The 19,371-nt window shown below is 48.8% G+C and overlaps 1 protein-coding gene and 1 long non-coding RNA gene across 8 annotated transcripts in view; one reads left to right on the top strand and one right to left on the bottom strand.

Moving 5' to 3' along the window:
* Positions 1–611: 611 nt before the first annotated feature.
* Positions 612–1,984, bottom strand: LOC125703421 (uncharacterized). Its single transcript, XR_007380855.1, has 3 exons — positions 1,853–1,984; positions 1,667–1,764; positions 612–721 (listed from the first exon to the last, which is right to left on the bottom strand). It is a non-coding gene; the product is annotated as an uncharacterized LOC125703421 (long non-coding RNA).
* Positions 1,985–4,941: 2,957 nt separating this feature from the next.
* ZBTB40 (zinc finger and BTB domain containing 40) overlaps positions 4,942–19,371 on the top strand; it is a 33,926-nt gene continuing 19,496 nt past the window's right edge. The window contains exons 1-6 of one of the 7 annotated variants that reach the window (XM_048967578.1): positions 10,090–10,299; positions 10,645–10,731; positions 11,193–11,962; positions 12,603–12,736; positions 17,505–17,700; positions 18,279–18,421. In XM_048967578.1, coding sequence (XP_048823535.1) covers positions 11,254–11,962; positions 12,603–12,736; positions 17,505–17,700; positions 18,279–18,421 — 1,182 coding nt within the window. In that variant the 5' untranslated portion in view covers positions 10,090–10,299; positions 10,645–10,731; positions 11,193–11,253. Of the gene's footprint in view, positions 5,415–10,089; positions 10,300–10,644; positions 10,757–11,192; positions 11,963–12,602; positions 12,737–17,504; positions 17,701–18,278; positions 18,422–19,371 lie in introns of those variants that run through there. The other 6 variants (XM_048967577.1, XM_048967580.1, XM_048967576.1 and 3 more) reach the window with 6 other exon arrangements.

The raw sequence follows: 19,371 nt of genomic DNA, 5'->3' as shown, positions 1-19,371 counted from the left end.
AAATCCGTGGTGCTACCTCTGCACTTGGCAACGGTGGAAGTCTCCATCATCTGCACCTCCAGAGAAAGCAAAACGTGGTGGGAGCACCGGCGTGCAGCAGCCTGTGTGTGCTGAGGGCCATAAAGGGGACTGGCAGGAGGCTCTGCCCTAACAGGAACATGGTCCATGCAGCAACTGGGGTGGGACGTGCGGAGGGACATGTGCCCCAGGGGGCAGTTTGGAGGGAGAGCAGCTAAGTCAGCATGCGAGCACATGGCTGGAGCCCCGCCAGCACCTGCCACCCCTGGAAATAGCTCTCAGAACTGGGTTACAGGCGTGGAGTCCCTTTCCCTTGTGTTATTATGCAGCGTGTGATACATGAAACATATTGGCTGTGGTCTGTCTTGGGAGAGTTGCAGCAAGGGAGGGAGGGAGATTAATAGGAAAACAAATCAGCACCTAGAAACAGAGCAAATGGACAAATGGAGGGACCCAGACCACCGAGGATGCTGGAACGCTGACAAACCAGTGCACATGTATGGAAGGCAAAAGAGGCCATGTGCAGAGCTGGCCACGGGGAATAAGGATGGGATAATGAAAGAAAAACCCTTTATTATCTAAATGGGAATATGATTTCTGGAAGAACAGACGCTTCAGGCCAGGAATGGTGTATGAAGAACTGGAACAGCTGAGAGAGGTGTTGATGGGTGCTGTCACCAGAGCACGGAGATATTGTTCTTACCTAAGACATGGGAGAAGAAATAGATATTTGATTCTGGAGCAGGGAAGTCTGCATCAGCGTTAGCCTGCTGAGGTAGTAAAGAGGAATGTGTAGGGGAGAAGTTGAGAGAAGCAGATCTAACACAAAGGAAATGTCACAAGACTAACAGTTATGAGAAATGATTGCTAACAAGCAGTAGCTGCTGGTGTTTGAGACATGCTGGCTGAGTGTTGTGTAGCAGACAGAAAGGAATACAGTCGATGGAAAAATGCATGGGTGATAGGAACTGTTCTGTGCTCAGTGCCCTCTGGCAGGCGATGAACCCACCAGCTCACCACAGTGCGACGCCCTGTGATCCCAGGTCACCACGAAGAAGCTGCTATTGAGGGGCTTGGAAGATCAGCACTGAGACTGTATGAGTTGAGCTGGTCACGCCTTGCAGCACAACACACATATCTGCAGTCTTTTGGTTTATTAGAGAAGCAACAAGGCTGGAAGGAGAGGCTGAAGGGATGCCACAGAGATCCCAACAGGAAGGGGCACTGGAGGTGAGACATTAATTTGTACTGCAAGGTTGGTGAGATGGCAGACGGTCAGTGTGATAGATAGCAGCTACTCCTACAGCACGTGAGGGGTGAGTTCCGGGCTACATTTCGGGTGGGGTTTGGATTAAAGGAGGCCAGGCACTAATACTGGGGGACTTAAGGGCTGACATCATGGACAGATGCCTAGGCAGGCTGAGCTGGGGATGAAGTCATGCCTGGAGGGGCACCAGGGCTGAACACTGATGCCCAGCTGAAGATAAGGGCTATGCCCCATCCTGAAAAGAACCTCCTGAAATTCTGACCTGTCTGTGAAAGAAGAAACCTGATCACTTTAAGTAACAGATCCCAGACAAGCGATTCCAATGAGAGCAACCACAGAACCTGGGAACTGGATTTTCTAGAGGAGAATCAGGTCACAAACCTGGTGAAGAAGCTGAAGATGCACTTTGGAAAGTGTGATGCTCTTGAGGGCGTTAGGAAGTCGGTCTGGGTGCACGCAGTTGGGCCAGCAGTCCACCTCTGAAACAAGAGAAACACAGCAGTGAAACAACACAAAGCAATTCGCAGTCCCAGCTTTTTAATTTGGATGCCATCATCTCCAAAAGACCTCATCAAAGTGAGTTGTGTGTGTCATTTAGCTGAGGTAACAGGGCAACCTACAGCCCTACATCGTGCTGGCATAGGCAAGAGGACAGGATAGAAGGGGTGACAGCAGCTTCTCTGCTCCCCTGGGAGAAGGGGTGAGTTCTGAGGTGGGAGGAAATCTGAAGTTTGATACACTGAGAGTGCACTTTGCTCAGTACCTCCCATTGCCTCCTCTGGGACAGCTTGGAGGGATTGTGCATGGTGTTCTGCTCCATTAGTAATTACTTTATGCCAGCACATGTAAATAATTACTCTGGCACAGCTTCTCAGCAGAATGCTGTGTGCACTCCTTCTGAGCTGTTGTAGCGTTGACCCTGGAGCACAGCCTGCTCTGCTGGCTCCCTTGGAGGCTGACAGCGATGAGATTTGTGTTTGCACACAAGTCCATGCATGAACAGCACTCACAGTATCTGTGCAGGTGAAGCATATCTGCATGTGATCTGACCTTTTATGGTCTGCTTCCTCCCAAGAACCGACTGTGCAACACGCTCCTCTCCCTAAAATCGAACCTTTTAACCTTTGGGGTTAAAAGTGGAAGGGAGAAATGCTTACAGAAAAAAAAAAAAAAACAACAAAGATTTAAGAAGCCTCCATTACCTGATATTTTCTGAGAAAGTTTTTACCTGAGACAGCGCATGCATGCCAAAGTTACCCTGCAAGCAGCAAGGCTGCCAGTGCTGGAGTCCTGGCAACCTGACGTGCCTCTGCACGGTGCGGCAGGAAACAAATCCTTCACCCCACAGATCAGCCTCGTTCCAAATTCCAACAGTGCCCTCAAGCGCTCGAAGGAGAAGCCGCAAGCCAGGGCTTGCTGCCTTCAAGGCTGCACTGCAGTGGAGATGATGAAGTGGGGGGAGGTGGGGAAGATGCGGTTGCACGGCCTTGAGCTTGCTTCCATATCAGCAAAAGGCAAGGAAATCCCTGCTGTGCTGAGCCGAGATGGCTGCAGCTCTGTCTTACAGCGTGCCAGCTGTCACCAAGAGATGCTCTAAGGGACCTGGGGGAGGCCAAAGCAGACCTGAGGTCTGTGCTGCCTGGAAAAGGCGAGCTTATCAAAAGTTGCGCCAGCTGCATGGTTTGGTTGTGCCTGCAGGCTCACTGGTGAGGCACCTCTGCTCCTGCACTTGAGGGAAGGACCTCACCAGGACCTACAGGACGAGAGTTAAGATGCTTGCAAGAGACAACAGAGGGCTACTGTGATGGGAACTGAAAAAGGTGTATTAGGATACTGTTCTTGTTCCTATTTTCTTGTCCTTTTTCCTCAACAGGGAGATTATTCTTCTCCTGAAACACAACACTGGCTTAATTTGCAATGCACAGCCCCCAAATCGTTTGAGTGAAGCAGCAAAGGGGACAGAAACAAGCAAATGAAGAAGCCTGAGTTGTTCTGAGTCCGTTTTTGTCCCTGTAGCCAGAGAAGCATGGGACTGTCCCCTTTAACCATCCTCCTTCAGCCCTTGGGGAAGCCTGTCTAGTTTCTCTGAAGCCAGATACTTGCTGCTCTCATCCATCAGTTCTCATCATGGTAGTGCTCTGTCATCTCTACAAACGATCCATCACCTCCAAGGCAGGAAACTGTAGCTGCTCTGTCAGCAGGCTGCTGTCATCCTGTCAGCCAGTCTTGAATCAGATATTACCAAACGTGTACTTCAGTTCCAGAAGCTCCAGAGCTGTTTTCAGCCATCCCCTCATCACTTTTGCTTTGAGCAGGGCAGCAACGGGCACTCAGTTTTCTCTCTGTAATCTCAGTCGCAAAGCTGCTATCCCATGTCAGCTCCAGATGTTCTCTAGAAGTACTGTGGCACAAAGCAGATACCATACAGACAGGCTCACAGATAGCAAGCCAAACACTCATGCATCACTGGATGCCTTCTTAGTACCAGTGCTGCAAGTTCCTTCACCACTGATTAGATCTCAAGATGGAAGGTGGTCAAGCGTTGGAATGGGCTGCCCAGAAAAGTGGTGGAGTCCCCATCCCCAGAGGGATTTAAGAAATGTGTTTGTGGCACTAAAGGACACAGTTCAGTGGTGGGATTTGCTAGGTCAGGTTGGTGGTTTGACTCAATGCCCTTGAATATCTTTTCCAGCCCACGTGAATCTAATGTGGTTGTATGAAACGACCAGCAAATGCATTTGTGAGAAAACTGGCAGAGCTGGAATCGACAGCTCTAGCAAAGACAACTTGTTGCACGAGGCTGGCAAGGACTGTAGTCTGAGCATCTCCTCAAGGAGCCTTTCTCTGTAATCCAACAAGAAAACAGCCAAGCCTGCCTTTCTTGCATCCTCCAGAAGTGACCTTGAAACCGGCTGCAGCGATACCATTTGTATCCTAATGGCCCCAACTGCAGGCTGTGCTGTTTGGAGCTGAGGATCTTCGGCAGTGTGCAGAGGCCCCAGAACAGAGCAGATCTCATCATGACATTATGGATTCTTAATTAATACCCATTTGTTTGCAAGATGATCTTCCTGACCGCATGCCAGCCTCAGAATTTCATTCACTTTCCTGTGGAGAAGGCTTGACAGCAGACAGGACACACAGTCCCAATCCCTGTCTACCTGCTGCTCCTTACCAGCTCACACAGAGCCTGGTGTCAAAGCTACACAGCCGAGGCTGTTATCCCTCTGCCCTATGCATTTATCCAGAAATTAACACCTGCTCATGAGGACGAGTTGGCTCATGAGGTCTTCTTCTCCATCTATCAATAGATGGCAGCAGTTAGCCCCCTTCCAGGCATCAAAACACAAATGGCAATACCTGAATTTGCACTGTCTCATGGTTTTCCTTCCCTTCCCCTCCCCCTCCCCCTTCCTTTCCCCCTTCCTTTCCCCTTTCCTTTCCCCTTTCCTTTCTTTCCCCCTTCCCTTTCCACTTCCCTTTCCTTTCTCCTCTCCCCTCCCCTCCTCTCCCTTCTCCCCACCTTCCTTCTTCCCTTTCCTTCCCTTCCCCTCTCCTCCTCTCCCCACCTTCCTTTCTCCCTTCCCTTCTCTTTCTCCTTTTTTTTTTTTTCTCTCCACACAAAGTATGGCCAATCCCTTTTGCTTCCACCATTTCAGACAAACTCCATTCCAGAGAGCCCTGCCAGAGCTGCACGCAGAGCACCCTGCAGCGGTCAGGTGTGCAAGCCGGCACTGTGCAACAGCCAATTCAAAGAAGATCCCCATTTGGTACAACACACAGGGAAGCTTTATCTGCCCTGACGTCCTCCCTGCCTGTATCTCCTGCACAGGTTCGGTGGAAGCTCCCACTGAACGCAGCCTGAGCCCTCCTCGAGCTACGGGCTGGGTCAGACCACTGCCCCCAACCCCCCTCAGAGCAGCGGACACAACCGCGCATGCGTCTCCCCGCGACGCTGACTCCTCCGTCACGTGACGCGGGAACCAACCCGCAGCCGCTTCAAGATGGCGGCGCGCGTAGAGCGGCGTAGAGCCGCCGAAGGGGGCGGGGGCGGCTGTTGTTGAAGCTTTATTGTTCCCGCGGCTGTCACAGGGCGCGCGCCGTGTTCGCCGCGCTGCTCCCAATAAAGGTAACCATGGCGACGGCGCGGAGTGCTGTGCGCTGGTGCGGGTTTGGCTCGGAGCGGACCTTGTCCTCTGCTCGCCTCTGCTCTGCCCTGGGGAGGCCGCATCCGGAGCACTGGGCCCAGTGCTGGGCTGCCCAGTTCAAGGCAGGCAGGGAACTGCTGGGGAGAGCCCAGCAGGGCTACAGAGAGATCGGGGCCTGGAGCATCTCCTGCATGAAGAAAGGCTGAGAGCCCTGGGGCTGCACAGTGTGGGGAGGAGAAGGCTGAGAGGGGATCTGAGCAACGCTTAGAAATGCCTGCAGGGTGGGAGGCAAGAAGTGGATGGGGCCAGGCTCTTTTGGGTGGTGCCCAGAGACAGGACGAGGGGCAACGGGCACAAACTGGAACCCAGAAGTTCCATATGAATGTCAGAAAGCGTATTTTAATTTTGGAGGTGGCAGAGCTCTGGAACAGGCTGCCCTCAGGGGTGGTGGCATCTCTTTCTCTGGAGATACTCACAACCCACCTGGACGCTTTGCAGTGTGACTGCTATGGGGAGCCTGCTTTAGCAGGAGTTGGACTGGGGATCTCCAGAAGTCCCCCTTCCAACCTTTTTGATTCTGTAAACATCATGGCAAGGAAGCAGCCCTTGGAATAAGGACCAGGACAGAGGTCCTCTCCCATCTTGCCACACCACCCCCTATGCACTGCCCCATTCGTATTGGCTTATCTCCCTTTCCAGTATAGCTTAATTAGCTGTATAAAGTGGTGTAATGAGATGCACCACTTTAAGTGCTGAAAACATCTCTTTTAGCCCAGACCACAACTTAGTCTTTCTTGGAGATGCAGGAAGCAAGCTTGCTTCCTGAATAAATGCAAATAGGTTTTTACATCACTACATCCTTCTCTGGCTGTGTTTTAAGGCAGCTGCACTGGCTTCTTCTGAAGAGTGGTTGTGGACCACAAAGAGGTCCTTCTTCCCTGCAGGGCTGTTGGGGCTGTGAGGGTGGTGATAGCACTGAGACGCCAGGTGCTTCTTGACTTGCTCTCAATGCATTCAGCTCAAAACAATTCAGACTAACAAGTCTGGCACAGGTTGCCTAGAGCTGTGGTGGGTGTCACATCCCTGCAGACACCCAAGGCCAGGCTGGAGGGGCTCTGAGCACTGATGGAGCTCTGGGTGTCCTTGTTCATTGCAGGGGCATTGGACCAGATGGCCTTTAAGGGTTCCTTCCAACTCAGTTACATGACTGTATAATGATTCTATGATAATCAGCGCTTTCAGTGTTGGGCATAGTGAGATAAGGATGAACAGATTGGAGGGTAAGATTTGGCCATTGCTTTGGGTTCGTGATTGTCTGATATCACCCTTTTGTTAGGGCTTTTGCTTTGAAGGGTAATGGAAAACTTGCTATTAAGAACTGGAGAACACCTATTTGTTTTTCAATCTGCTATATTTCCATGTAAAGCATCAGTCCAGACAGCCAAAATGTTGCTTGTTTTTGTGACGTATATTCTGCTGCTTTTAGAGCACTGAATTTAGTCAAAGTGTTGCTTGTTTTCCTCTTATCTGTCTGCACTGATGCTCTGTACTGAAATAGAATAGATTGAAAAACAAATTGGTGTGCCCTGGCTCCCTAGACTGGATTTTATATTACCCTCAGGGAGTGCTGCCTGCTCTGGCCCTTTGGAGCCCCCCAGGGAAAGGTAATGACCTCTCAGCCTCCCTCAGCTCTTCAAAGACACAATTACTTCTGGTGGGAGAGGTGAGAAAATTGAATTGCAGTACATGATTTCCTGGCTTTCTAATAACCCTTTTTGTAAGGTCATCGTCTTTGCTACAAGAAGACAGGCGGCTGATAAACACACAAAAAGAATTCAGATTTTGATTCCAGGCTGTCAATGTCTTTAACTCCTGCACTGGCTCTGAGCTGGATGCAGATCTTTTTCCTTTTATGATCTGTGCACCAGGCTGGGTTGGTTGCGGGGTGCTGTCAGCAGAGGGAGCACAAGGCTGCGGGTTTGTGCGTTAAAAAGCTGTGTTGGGATATTGCTTAATTTCTTGGCAGTGAAGTGTTCATTATTATTATTGAAATCTAAAGAAAGCCTGCTTCATGTGCATCTCAAAAAAGAATCCCAGACATGGACTGCATCATTGTAATGGCCACTGAGGTGTTTACTAATCACAGAATCACCAAGGTTGAAGACCTACAGGATCATCCACCCCAACCATCCACCCATTACCAGTAGTTCTCACTAACCCATATCCCTTAACACGACGTCCAAACGTTCCTTCAACACCTCCTTGACTCTGACACCTCCCTGTGCAGCCCATTCCAGTGCTTGACCACTCTTTCAGAAAAGTCCAGCCTAAATCACCCCTGGTGCAGCTTGAAGCCATTCCCTCTGGTTCTATCACTGTTACACGAGAGAAGAGGCAGACCCCCAGCTCACTGCAACCTCCCTTTAGGTGGTTATAGAGAGCAATAAGGTCTCCCCTGAGCCTCCTCTTCTCCAGGCTGAACAAGCCCAGCTCCTTCAGCCACTCCTCACCATCCCTGTGCTCCAGACCCCTCACCAGCTTTGTTGCCCTTCTTTCAACCCACTCCAGGGCCTCCATGTCTTTCTTGTAGTGAGGGACCCAAAACTGAACACAGCACTTGAGGTGCAGCCTCACCAGAGCTGAGTACAGTGGGGCAATCATTGCCCTGTTCCTGCTGGCCACACCATTTCTGATGCAGGCCAGGAAACCATTGGCCCTCTTGGCCACCTGTGCACACTGCTGGCTCACGTTCAGCCCAGCATCAACCAACACCCCCTGGTCCATTTCCTCTACGCAGTCTTCCAGCCACTCTGCCCCAAGCCTATAGCGTTGCCTGGGGTTGTTGTGGACCCGGCATTTGGTCTTGCTGAAATCAATGCAGAAGGCAAGTTTTGGCATTGTTTTTGGCATTGTTTTTGGCATTATTGTGGCGTACAAGCTCCTTTTGCTGAGGCTGAGGTGGCAGTAAAATTATTGCAGTACTGCTGATTGCACTAGATGTCCTTTAAGGGTCCCTTCCAACTCAAATGATTCTATAATTCTGACCTTCCAAAGGAATGAGAATAATTCCTTATCCACAGCCTTACATACAAGAGAGGGGTGTTCTCGTTTGGGTGCTTCTGGAGCGCCTATCTGCTGCCATCAGCTTATCCTTTCCTTAGTCTAGAGAAAAAGATGTCATTCTTTCCAACTGTGGACTGAAATACCCAGGGGAAGGAAGGAGGAGCTGCATCAGACAACAGAGAGTAGTGTTTGCTGTTCTGAATTTGGGAGGTGCAGAAGAAGAGGTTTCTTTGCCGAAGCGGCAGCCTTGAGAGTGGTCTCAGGTGATTGCTGCTGCCCAACAGTGACAAAGGGACATATATCAATATATGGTTGAGTGCAGCCTTAGCATTTCAAGCGCTTTTCAGGACTTGACTCAAATTCATTGGCTTTGCAGTCTCCCTGGACATCAGTGGAACCAAAATAACTAAACTGCCCTGGTGTTTTCCTCTGTAAGCTGGGACGTGTCACACCTTTCCTTAAAAGATTCATCATCCTTTGACAAAGCCTGCCTGCAGGGCAGCTAAGATAAGCACATCTCTCTCTGCTCTGCCCCCACTTCTGTCTCCAGTGAGCCGACATTTTTGGAAGAGGAGGGCAGTGTTTGTGTGGCTCAGGTGTCAAAGGCTGCAGCAGTCAACTTAAGACATTTTACTTTAAGTTTGAAATCCGGAAAGAAAAAGAATACCAGCAGTGGTCTTATCTTAGAGCGTGACTCCAAAGACGATGCAGAGAAGCAGCTTTAGGCTGAAAAGGTGACAAATGGCTTTTTCTCACCAGTGGCGCTGGCAGAGGCAGATAGCTCATACTCTGCAAGCACTCGTCGGTGCTGAAGTATTATCTGCTCTCAGAGAGATTCCAAGTTCAGCCCAGTTCTGCAGGCAAATCTCCCAAAAGTCATTTAGAAGACAGCTGGGAGACGAAGCTGGGCAAATTCAGGCAAGAAATGAGGCATGTATTTTAAAAGTCAGAATGACTCACTATGGCAGTGGAGGGTTCTCATCCTAAACATCAGTTCTTATCGTGAGTAGGCACCTTTCTGGAAGAGCAGCTTCAGCCAAACCCAAGATATTAAGTCCAGAAGTCTAGGAGACAGTGACAGATGAGATGAGATGTCAGATTGCTGCTGGTGGTCCCTTCTGGCCTTCAGCTCAGAATAAAAGCTTGAAGACTGCTATAAGTAGCAGGCAGTTGCCTTGACGATGGTCTTGGCAATCACCCCCCTGTTAAAAAAAACCCATCATCATTCCCTTTGGCAGGACTGGATATTTTGGTCCCTATAATTAAGGAAATACAATGCATTTGTACAAATATATTTGGTCTAATTACTCAGAACACGTTTTGCATAGCTCTGAACTATTGTAATAAAGATGGCAAGGTGATATTAGGCTGCTCAGAGCTTTCCTGTTTTGAGTTGTCATGGGCAAATATATCTTCAGTACCCTTGCCAGGAACAGAGGGAGCAGACGGTGCTGCTGCTTCAGACCGTGGAAGTGAGAGGTTTTATGCACAAGAATCTCATCCAGGGCGCTGATGTTTCCTGCTTGTCCTTTTGTAGGAAGATCCGCAGCTATTATTTCTTAACCAGCAGACCCAATTTCATTTCAGATACTGGAAGCTCTTCAACTCCAGGCAAGGAGTGGGTGGACTAAAACTGCTATTACACTCAGCCTGGCAAAAGAAATGGGGCTCTTTCTTCTCCCACGTTCACCAGCAACTCTGCTGACATCAACTTGGTTGCCTGTGATTTACAGCAGTGTGGGAGGATAACAGAACCCTTACGTTTAATGGGATTGAAGTGCAGGTGGCCAGTCCTGTGCACAGGTGAGGCAGTGCTTCAAGGTGATGTATGAGCAGCACTGGCTAATTAAAACTCACGTCCTGATGGTAGGCAGTATTATTTCTGTTCTCTGTGAGAGAGCAGGAAGCTAAGTGAGGAGAAGCTAAGCAGTTGAAGGCCGTGTAAACTGTGTCCATCCAGGTGCTCCTCCTTTAGCACTCATGCTGTTTTGTTTCAGCATCATTGCCAGCATCCATGTTAGGCATCCTAGTGTATAGACGAGAGACAGTAACGTCTTTATCTTGTCTAGCAGAGACAAAAAAACTTGAGATATCCTGCTGATAAAAATTCTACTGGTGGATCTATTTTTTTTTTTTTCCTCCCAACAGCAACACAGGAAGAAAAAAAAAGGAAGGAACAGGAAAAGAGATGCCATAGTAGAAGAGACTCGGCCTATGGAGTTCTGCCTCTGTGCTGTACGATCAGTTCACTTAGTGCTTTGTAGGTCAAAATCAACACCTCCGATTTTCCTCTGCATTTGATAGTCTGAGCAGGTCTTCCTGCATTGGTTCCCTACCTGCCCTTTCAGAGACTGACTGCTGAATCCAGCATCAGCTCCAGTTGCTGGATGCAGACAAAGCCTGGCACTGCGGTACCTCAATAAAAAGCATTCGTGTTTCTTAGAGCTCTATGGTGTGAGTTATATCAGGGAGCCTCTTCTCTCCTGTCTCAGTATTCACTCCTAAGCTCTCTCTGAAGTATTTGCAATTGAACAATATTGGGTAAGTTGCTGAATTTGGGGAGTCAGAGTTAAGAATGGGACCTTTTTCTTGCTACAACCACTAAACTACAGCACAGTAAACTACAGCAGGTGTCAAATGAATTATCTGTAATTTTTTGTTTCTTTTGCTAGCAGAATCCTTTGTTTTTCCTTTAGCAGGACCTTGTGAAAGCAGTGCGAAGACCAAAGCAAGAGAAAACCACTAGGTCCAGGAGCCATGGAACTTCCCAGCTACAGCAAGCAGCTGCTGCAGCAGCTGTACACTCTTTGCAAAGAACAGCAGTTCTGCGATTGCACCATCTTTGTTGGGACTGCTCACTTCAGAGCACACAAGGTTGTTTTAGCTGCTGCCAGCCTGCTTTTTAAATCTTTGTTGGACAGCACAGACACCATTTCCATTGACGCTTCCGTGGTGACACCTGAGGAGTTTGCATTGTTGCTGGAGATGATGTATACTGGCAAGCTCCCAACAGGGAAACACAACTTCACCAAAGTCATCTTTGTGTCAGATAGTCTGCAGATGTTTGACGTGGCTGTTAGCTGCAAAACCCTCCTGAGAGACCTCATCAGCTGTTCAACTCAGGATCAGGTAGAAGTCTCTGCCCACACGGCAGACTCATCTGGAAGCAGCGGTGAAGCTGATAACCTGCCCCAGTCTGAAAAACCTGCTGCTGAAGGAAAAGCAGATGCCCTGCACCCTTCTGGCCCTGGAGAAGCAGAGATGGAAGCAGATATTTCTCTTCCTGAGCAGGAACTGACTGTGAATCACACCTGGCTTCACCAGGATGTGATGCTGAGCAGCTCGGGGTCCCTCCAGGAGGATTCAGGCTCTTGTGCTGCCCAGCCTGCCTGCCCAGAGCATGGTTGCTGTGTTGAAGTGGAGCCTGCTGAGCCTCTGGAGAAGAAAGGAAGAGTGAGTGGTTTAGGTGAGCCTTGACAGGATTGCCTCTCAGTGATTACGCTTGAGTTGCTTTACTGTTTTTTGTCACGGGGGATCTTTTTCCCTGTGTTTCATTCTTTAATTTGCTATGGGGTGGTAACAGCACTGACATGTGCCCCTTTTCTGTGGGGACTTTCTTCCTTTGGCACAGTGCAATGCTATCCTTTGGCCTTTGTGGTTGTTTTGCTCTTAGCACTTTACCAGAGCTATATTGAGCAAAACTTTTCTTATCTATTCATCTTTGTATAGATGAATATCTTATCTATTGCATCTCATGTATAGTGGGATCTGCGTTAATGCAGCACATGAGGTTTGTAATTCAATCTTTATAGCAGTAAGTGAACAGAGTTGCCTGCTAATGCTACTTTATCTTTTAAACTCATGTTCAGCATGGGAGGGAAACAGAGGCTGCACTGGATTTGAGATAAATGTTCCATTTATAACTTGTGTTAAATAAACTGTTGGTTTTTCCTCCGGGCTGTGTGATATCTTTAGAAGGGATTTGTGAGTCACAGTTTCCATGTTACAGCCAATGTGCTGGTTACAAACTGGTGCTTTTCAATCACATCCCGCTTTCTGTGAATCCCTTCAATTAGCAAATAACTCATCTTGTTTCTCTCTCACAGCAGCAGAGAGCAAAAGCTGTAAACTGGATTTCTTTCTTCGATATGAAAGTGTTTTCTCAGAGGCCCTTTCTGATGCCCAAGCCGTGCTGAGAAGACTAGAAGAGTGCAGAGAAATTGATGCCTCTCAAAGGGAGGTAGGTGTGTTTATTGGATAAATAATACAAGTCTTTTCTTCCCCACCCTGCTGTGGGCTAGAATAGTTCCATCCCTGTTTAGGAAATCTTTTCATAGGGAAACTGGGGCTCTGGTGCTTTGTTGTTGGAAGGGCAGATTGTGCTCCCCTGAACGATGCACCCAAGCAGCATCTGTGAGACAAAGCAGCTTGTGCATGTAGGTGAAAGTGCATGTCCTGCCCCAAAGACATCTTCCCTGTGCTAGGAGAGCTCCAGCACTCCTCCTGTTTGTGGCATTTGCTTCAGGAACTGCATCAACATGGGAATGACTGACACATGGGATCCCAAAATAGATTTCCTGTGCCCGTGGTGAGGGCTTGCTGCGGAGCAGCTGCTCTGCTCTGTGTTGTGCAGGCCGCTCACGAGGAGCCTTATGGGTGGGGATGGATACAGGGCATGCTGGCCTGCTGTCTCATGGTGCTTCTGGCAGCGTTCAGCTCGAAAAGCTGTCGTTGCAGATGAGTGATGCTCAAGTTATTGTTGGAAGATGTTTGAGCGTAGCGCTGAGTTGGTGCTAAAAGGGATATTCTGGGCTATGAACAACAGATACCAGCCATCGTACAAGGCTTTAAAAGCTGGGAAGTCCTGGATTAGGGGACTGAGGTCTCTGATCTTAGAAGCTTACTGGGTGGGAAGCCATGTGGGTTTGAATCACCTGGACCCTCTTGTACCAGCATAACTGTGTGATGCCAAGACATCTTTCTGTTGCGGAAAACCGAAGCCAACGTGTTTAATGGAAAAAAGATGTGTGACAGCAGGTAGGAGAATTCCCTCAAGTCAAGGAGTACAGATTTATTTTCTGATAAGCCTTTGAATGTTGATGGGTTGGAAGTCTTTGTTCCCTTAGCAGCTGGCCCCTTTGACAGTGTTGAACTTATCTGGGGCTCTAAGAGGTGAGATGTGGGTCCTAATTCGTGGTTAGATAGCAAGCCCAAGCCTGGCCAGACTGATGAGCACCTGTGAGCGTGTTGCTCTCAGCATGCCTCCAAAGGATTATGTTTTTGTGTGTTCATTCATCTTCCAGATTAGAAAACTGTCAGGTTTAAAGTTGTCCCAGCTCTACACATGGGCAACTGGTGCTGCAACTGGAGCAGTGCCCCAGCAAGAGTGCTGAGCCCTTGCAATGCAGACAGGTGCTGCCCGTGCCAGCGTGCCCTCCTCACCCATGTGCACAGCACAGCACAGCACTCACAGCCCGGCATGCACACTGCCTTGCTTCTGTGATGGTTAAACAGCCCTGTTTTTCTGTTGCTTTGCAGTAACTGTAATGCTTACTGTGTCTCCAGCACTGCGAATGCATAGCAGGTGGGGTCGGTGGGCCCACCTATGCTGTGTGCCCTGCCTGTTTTGCTCCCGAATGAGCTGTTGCTGTAGGATCCAAACGGGGAGAGTTCAGAGACAGTGTGGGGATCTGACTGCAGAACAGCACCTGGGCAATTTTTCTGTAGCTATAAATAAATGCTGAATAAATGAGAAATGGATTTTCTTTAAGCCTCGCAGAAAAATCACTTCTCAGCTGCAACAAGCATGAAAAGTGTTAGCCCCAAAGGCAGTGGGGAAAGGAGGGGGATTGCAGCCCATTCTAAGTAAGGGCTTAGGAGAAAACTCTCAGCTCAGCCCATTCTGTCGCTCTCTGAGCTCCCTGCTGGGATAAGCAGCATCTGTCGGCACCGGCACGGCTCTGAGCTCTGCTTCCAGCAGAGGGTGTTGCTTTTTCCCGTAAAGGCCGGGTGTTTTCTTTGGGGAAACACAGTGGTGTGTTTCGAAGTCATGCTTAAAGAGCAAGTTTAGCTGAGAAGAGCACAGCTCAGGATGTGTAACAAGGGCTGAAATTATGGCAGTGGTAAAAAAGTCAACGGATTTTCTTTTTCCCCTCCCTCTTTTTTTTTTTTTTTTTTTTTTTTAATTTCCTTTTTATTTCACTACTTACTTGTTTGAAGTCTCTCGGGCACCTTGGTGCAAGTGAAAGCCAGTTTGGAAGACAGTGAGATGGCTGTGGGTGCAACCATGCGACGCAAGGAGCTGCCTTTCCTCATGCTGAGCAGGGCACTGCTTGCCATGCTGCAGAGAGCTCCCATCCCTGCACACGTCCTTCTGCTCACAACTCCTTTGTGGGTGCATCGTCTCTATCAGCAAGCAGTTTTTGACAACAAAGCCCAGGCAGGCACAGCTCTGGGGCTTGGAGTGTTGGTGGAGATGTTGCACACCTGCCTGTTAAAGCTGAGGCTGCTCTGGCTCCTCAGGTTTCAGTGGGACTCTGCCTTGGATGTCACTCTACTTCTGTTCCTTTGCTCATCCATCCATGGGTGCCTCGTTGCCAGCAGCCCCACAGAATAAGGGGTTGTGCTTTGCTCCCCTCAGGTGTCGCTGCTTTATTTCCTATTACATCCAGTGGGCATTGGTGAAGCTGTGGGGTTTTTTTGGTTTTGTTTTCCCACTGAGGTTTGTGGCTTTGCTTTTGTCAGAGTTTTTACTTTTCTCTAAGTTTGCTGCTACTTTCTGCTCCCTGTGCTGAAAAATGCAGACGTACCCTTGTAAGTTGGTTTTCTATTTAGGGAGATGTGATTTTTTGGGGGAGTTGTTTTTTGTTCTGAAGTCTCTCTCTGTAACTCGCATAAACTATTCCTATCTAATTTGGTTCTGGCCTGGATGAAACCTGCTTGGAAATGAGAACGAGTCTGAAATTGCAGTAATTTGGGGAAGCGTAGAAGAGCTTTGCTGGTGTCAAGTCTTATCTTCCTGTGCTTTCTTAGAGAAACTCAATTCAAATCATTGCACAGCTCATTTGTTCCCTCTGCTTCTGGTTTCAGATGAAGTGGGGAGTGTTGATTCTCTAGCGCAGAATAAGTGTCACAGTGCTTGTGGAGCATTTCCATTGCATATGGGCCTGTCCAATTATTGCTATCCTTCATTTGCAGCTGCAGGAATTTCTGGATGCGGCATAAAAGTCTCCCTTTATCTCCTGCATCCTGATGAGAAGTGCTGGCTTGTGTTCTCGCTTGTTTTAATGGTGGCAAAGCTGGCTAAATTTTTCCCTTGTTCTGGTGTGTTCATGTGGAAGCTTTGGCTGAGTTTTTAAAAGCAACGCAAGTGGAACCAGTGTCCTCTGCTATCTCTTGATCCCTCCTACCACTTGAGGAGCTTGTGCTGCCCTGAAGCTGTTGTTAAGGAGAGCTCACTGGATAATAGTTGGTGAAGTGGCTTTCTGCTTGGATCACTGGCACTTGACAGTGAATAGAAGTAGAGATGTGGTTTGAAAAGCCGGAGCAGTGCTCCTCCATCTACAGGAAAGAGGCAAGGCTGCAGCAAAAGGGTGTGATGGTGTAGGGACTGAATGTATTGGGAAGGAAATTTCTCAATCTGTGATCGTTTTGGTGCTGGGCTGGATGTGTTGTGGACACCACCACTGATGCCTGCAGCACGAGCCCAATGTTGCAGTGGGCATTGATCCTGTTTGGTGGCACAACTGAAGCTGAAGCCGTGTCTTGGTGACTCTGCTGCCCTGCCCACAGGGTCTGGAAGGTGCTGCTGTGTACTAATGTGGCTATGAAGGATTTTGCAAATATCCTGTGCAGTTAAAACCTAATGGAAGAGGCTGTAATGCATGGGAACCTTATGAGTAAGTGGAAGCTGCAATTCCAGATAATATCGGTATTTCTCCAGCTCTTCCAGGTTCTCTGGGAATTGTTATTGCTTCAAAGTAAGTCTAAAATGCACGGTGCACTCTTTCTAAACAATGCTAAAAGGCTGTTGCTCCCACTGAGCAGTGTGTCTGAGGAAAGGTCTTCCAGAAAGAAACTATAAATAGCAGAGCCTTTCCCTTTCTCAAAACTCAGTTCCGCTAATGAAAACCGTGCACCGAGGAAGGGATGTTAACTGAAGCTCTGGCTAGTCATTCTGTGCTGATTTTAATTTTAATTAAGGCTCTTTTCCTTTATAACAGAGCCCTTCATGTCCACGTCCCTCTGTTTGGCAGGAAAAATGCTGTTAGAGGGTAAGAGCTGGGGCTCCTGCAGCTCTCCCTCTGCAGATGCTCTTTGCAATAGGTCATTGCACTGTCACGCTGCCCTAATATGTGAGCATTTACACCTGCTAGGAAAAGCAAGTCCACCATCCCCCTGGTGCGGCCTCAAGCAGTTACATTCAGTCTTTTTATCATAGAAATAAAAATGACAATGACAGCAGAAAATGGCCGTTATCTTGGGAGCTGGGCTAAGCTCTCCACTTCAAAGGTACTTTTATAGCATCCCTGGAGTCTCTAATAAAGGATGCCTGCTCTGAAAGGCTGGCATCTCTCGTGGAGAGCTGGGGAGTGTGTGTCTTTAGGGGCAATGTTTACAGCGTTAAAGGGCTCCAGGGAAATGGGAGCAAGAGTTCCAGCTTCTTTCTTTTCCTTTTATTTCCATCACCGTGCAGGCATGTTTGCCTCTGGTTGCCATGTGGGGTCACAGGAGTGGATTTTGGAGCTCTGAGCTTGATTACCAGGTGTGCAGAGAGCCCACAGCACAGCACTTATGTGCCTTATCTCCAAAGCTTAAGCCCAAAGCATTCGCTGGGAGACGTGACTCCTTTATGACTTGAGAAGGGGGATGCCTGAAGTCCCACCGAAATGCTCTCTGCTTTCTGTGCGTGTTCTCTCCTTGTTCTGCAGTGAAATCTGCTCTTTATGTCAGCTTGCATTAGGCAGTTGACTCTGTTACTAAACATCTCCTGTGTTTGCCCGTTTTAGGTTGTGCTCACCTGTCTGGCAGAGGCAGGAGAACAGTCAGTGTTCATGAAGCTGTTGAGCAAAGTGAAGGATGCTCACACTCTGGATGCTCAGACCCTTGTGTCTCTACTGAAGCTGTTTCAAGATGTGAATCCCAAGCTGAGAGCGGCCTTGCTGGAGAGGGAGCAGGGCAGTGGAGAGGTCCTGCAGCAAACAGGTACAGAGAATTGGGCACAGCTATTGGCAAAGTGAGTGGGTAACCTTACAGGCAAAGCTTCAGAAGATTATCTGTGTCCCCTGGGCAGACTGCAGTGCTCTAGCATTTGTTCAGAGCTTGTATCCTTACTCGTATGTGGGAGGCTTATTGTGTGCTGGGCAAGATCCTGGAGTGTTTCTGCTCCACAGCAGTGGGGTGCAGGCAGTGCAGGGCTCTCCCCATTGCTGCCTGCAGGGTTGGATCGATGGCTGCACAGCCAGCATGGGCTGGAGCACAGCTGAGCCTCGGGATTGAAAGCTCCTTTCTTACTTGAGTCTGACACAAAGCAGTGGCCTTGCAAACCTGGTGTTAACCTCCAGCTTGCTTTATGGCTTTGTGCTCTGTTAGATAAATGAGACGTTTTCCTTTCATAGAGTTTAAAGAGAATCGTAAAGTGGTTTTTCTCTGCTGCTTGTGCTTGGGATGAGCTTTGCTATTCACTTAGATCTTTCACAGAGTCTCACTCGCTTCAGGAGCCTGTCAGTTCCTTCAGACTGACTTGTTTCTTCTCTTGTGCTTCTGAATCCTTTTCTCCCCAGAGAGTGCACAAGAGGGAGAGATGCTGACCGCTCGTTTGCTGGGATGCAAGGAGGAGCTAATCCAGAGCGTGACACAGCTGAGCCCCATTGTAGAGTTCTTGGAGGCAGCAGAAGAGGGATTCCTGACCGCCATGGAGAAGCGGGTAACAAATCTGAGATAAGGGAAGCTCTGTGGGTGAGGGTTGTATGTGTGGGTCTGCCAGGCACTGTCTTTCCACACGGTTTGCCCAGTGATGCTGCAGGCTCACCTGGGGATTTCTCTCTGCGCAGCATGGACTGCTTATGTTAGCTGTCTCAGTTGCTTCCATGCTGAACTGTGGGAAAACTGAGAGGTGGGCTGCAAAAGTGTAATCTCAAGGCCAGGGGGTCACTGACCAGCGAGCCAATTTCTCCCTGAAAGCAGAAACTGGGGCAAAGGAGGCAGCTGGTGTTTCTCACAGTCTCTTTTTGTGAGCCTGAAGAAAGCTGTGTAATGCAGTTTGTTTTCAGCAGGACCATTAGAATCGTGTGCTGCCTGCACACCAGTTAGATCCTTGTAAATTCAGCCATCAGCTTGCCTTTAGCCGACTCCCAGGTTCTCTCTTCTTTAACTCTGTGCACACAGTTGCCTGCAAATGCAGCACATCCACTGACAGATAATATTTTTTTTGATGACTTGAGTGCAGCAGTTGGTGTGGAGGACTACTGCTTTCCCGCAAGCAATTGCATTATGTATGCAGATTTGCAGAAGCCATGAAGAAAAAAAAACCATCAACCCAACACTGTGCACAACCTGCTTTCTTTTGTGTTTTGAGGGGAGCTGCCTATACCCTGCCTGTGAAGCTGAAACTTGCAGGTGTCCTAGCATGCTGCGTTCAGTACACGGCTTGCAGACCTGCTGTCCTAGTTTGTCACATCAGTTAGTTCCCCTGACATAGGATTATAGCGAGAGGAAAGCGCTGTTGTGCTCAGTGGCATGAATGATGTCTGCTTTCTGTCTGAGCGAGCCTGACCAGAGCCATGACAGGCTGGCTGAAAATCTTTGCTCTTCTTATAAGCGCCTTGATTTTGGTCTTGCTCCCTTGCATGCAATCCCTGACAAGGTTTCCAGCAT

This window comes from Lagopus muta, chromosome 21 (genome assembly GCF_023343835.1).
Source record: "Lagopus muta isolate bLagMut1 chromosome 21, bLagMut1 primary, whole genome shotgun sequence".
Taxonomy (NCBI): domain Eukaryota; kingdom Metazoa; phylum Chordata; class Aves; order Galliformes; family Phasianidae; genus Lagopus; species Lagopus muta.
Note: the sequence above shows the minus strand (reverse complement) of the source record. Positions and strands in the feature narration are given on the sequence as shown.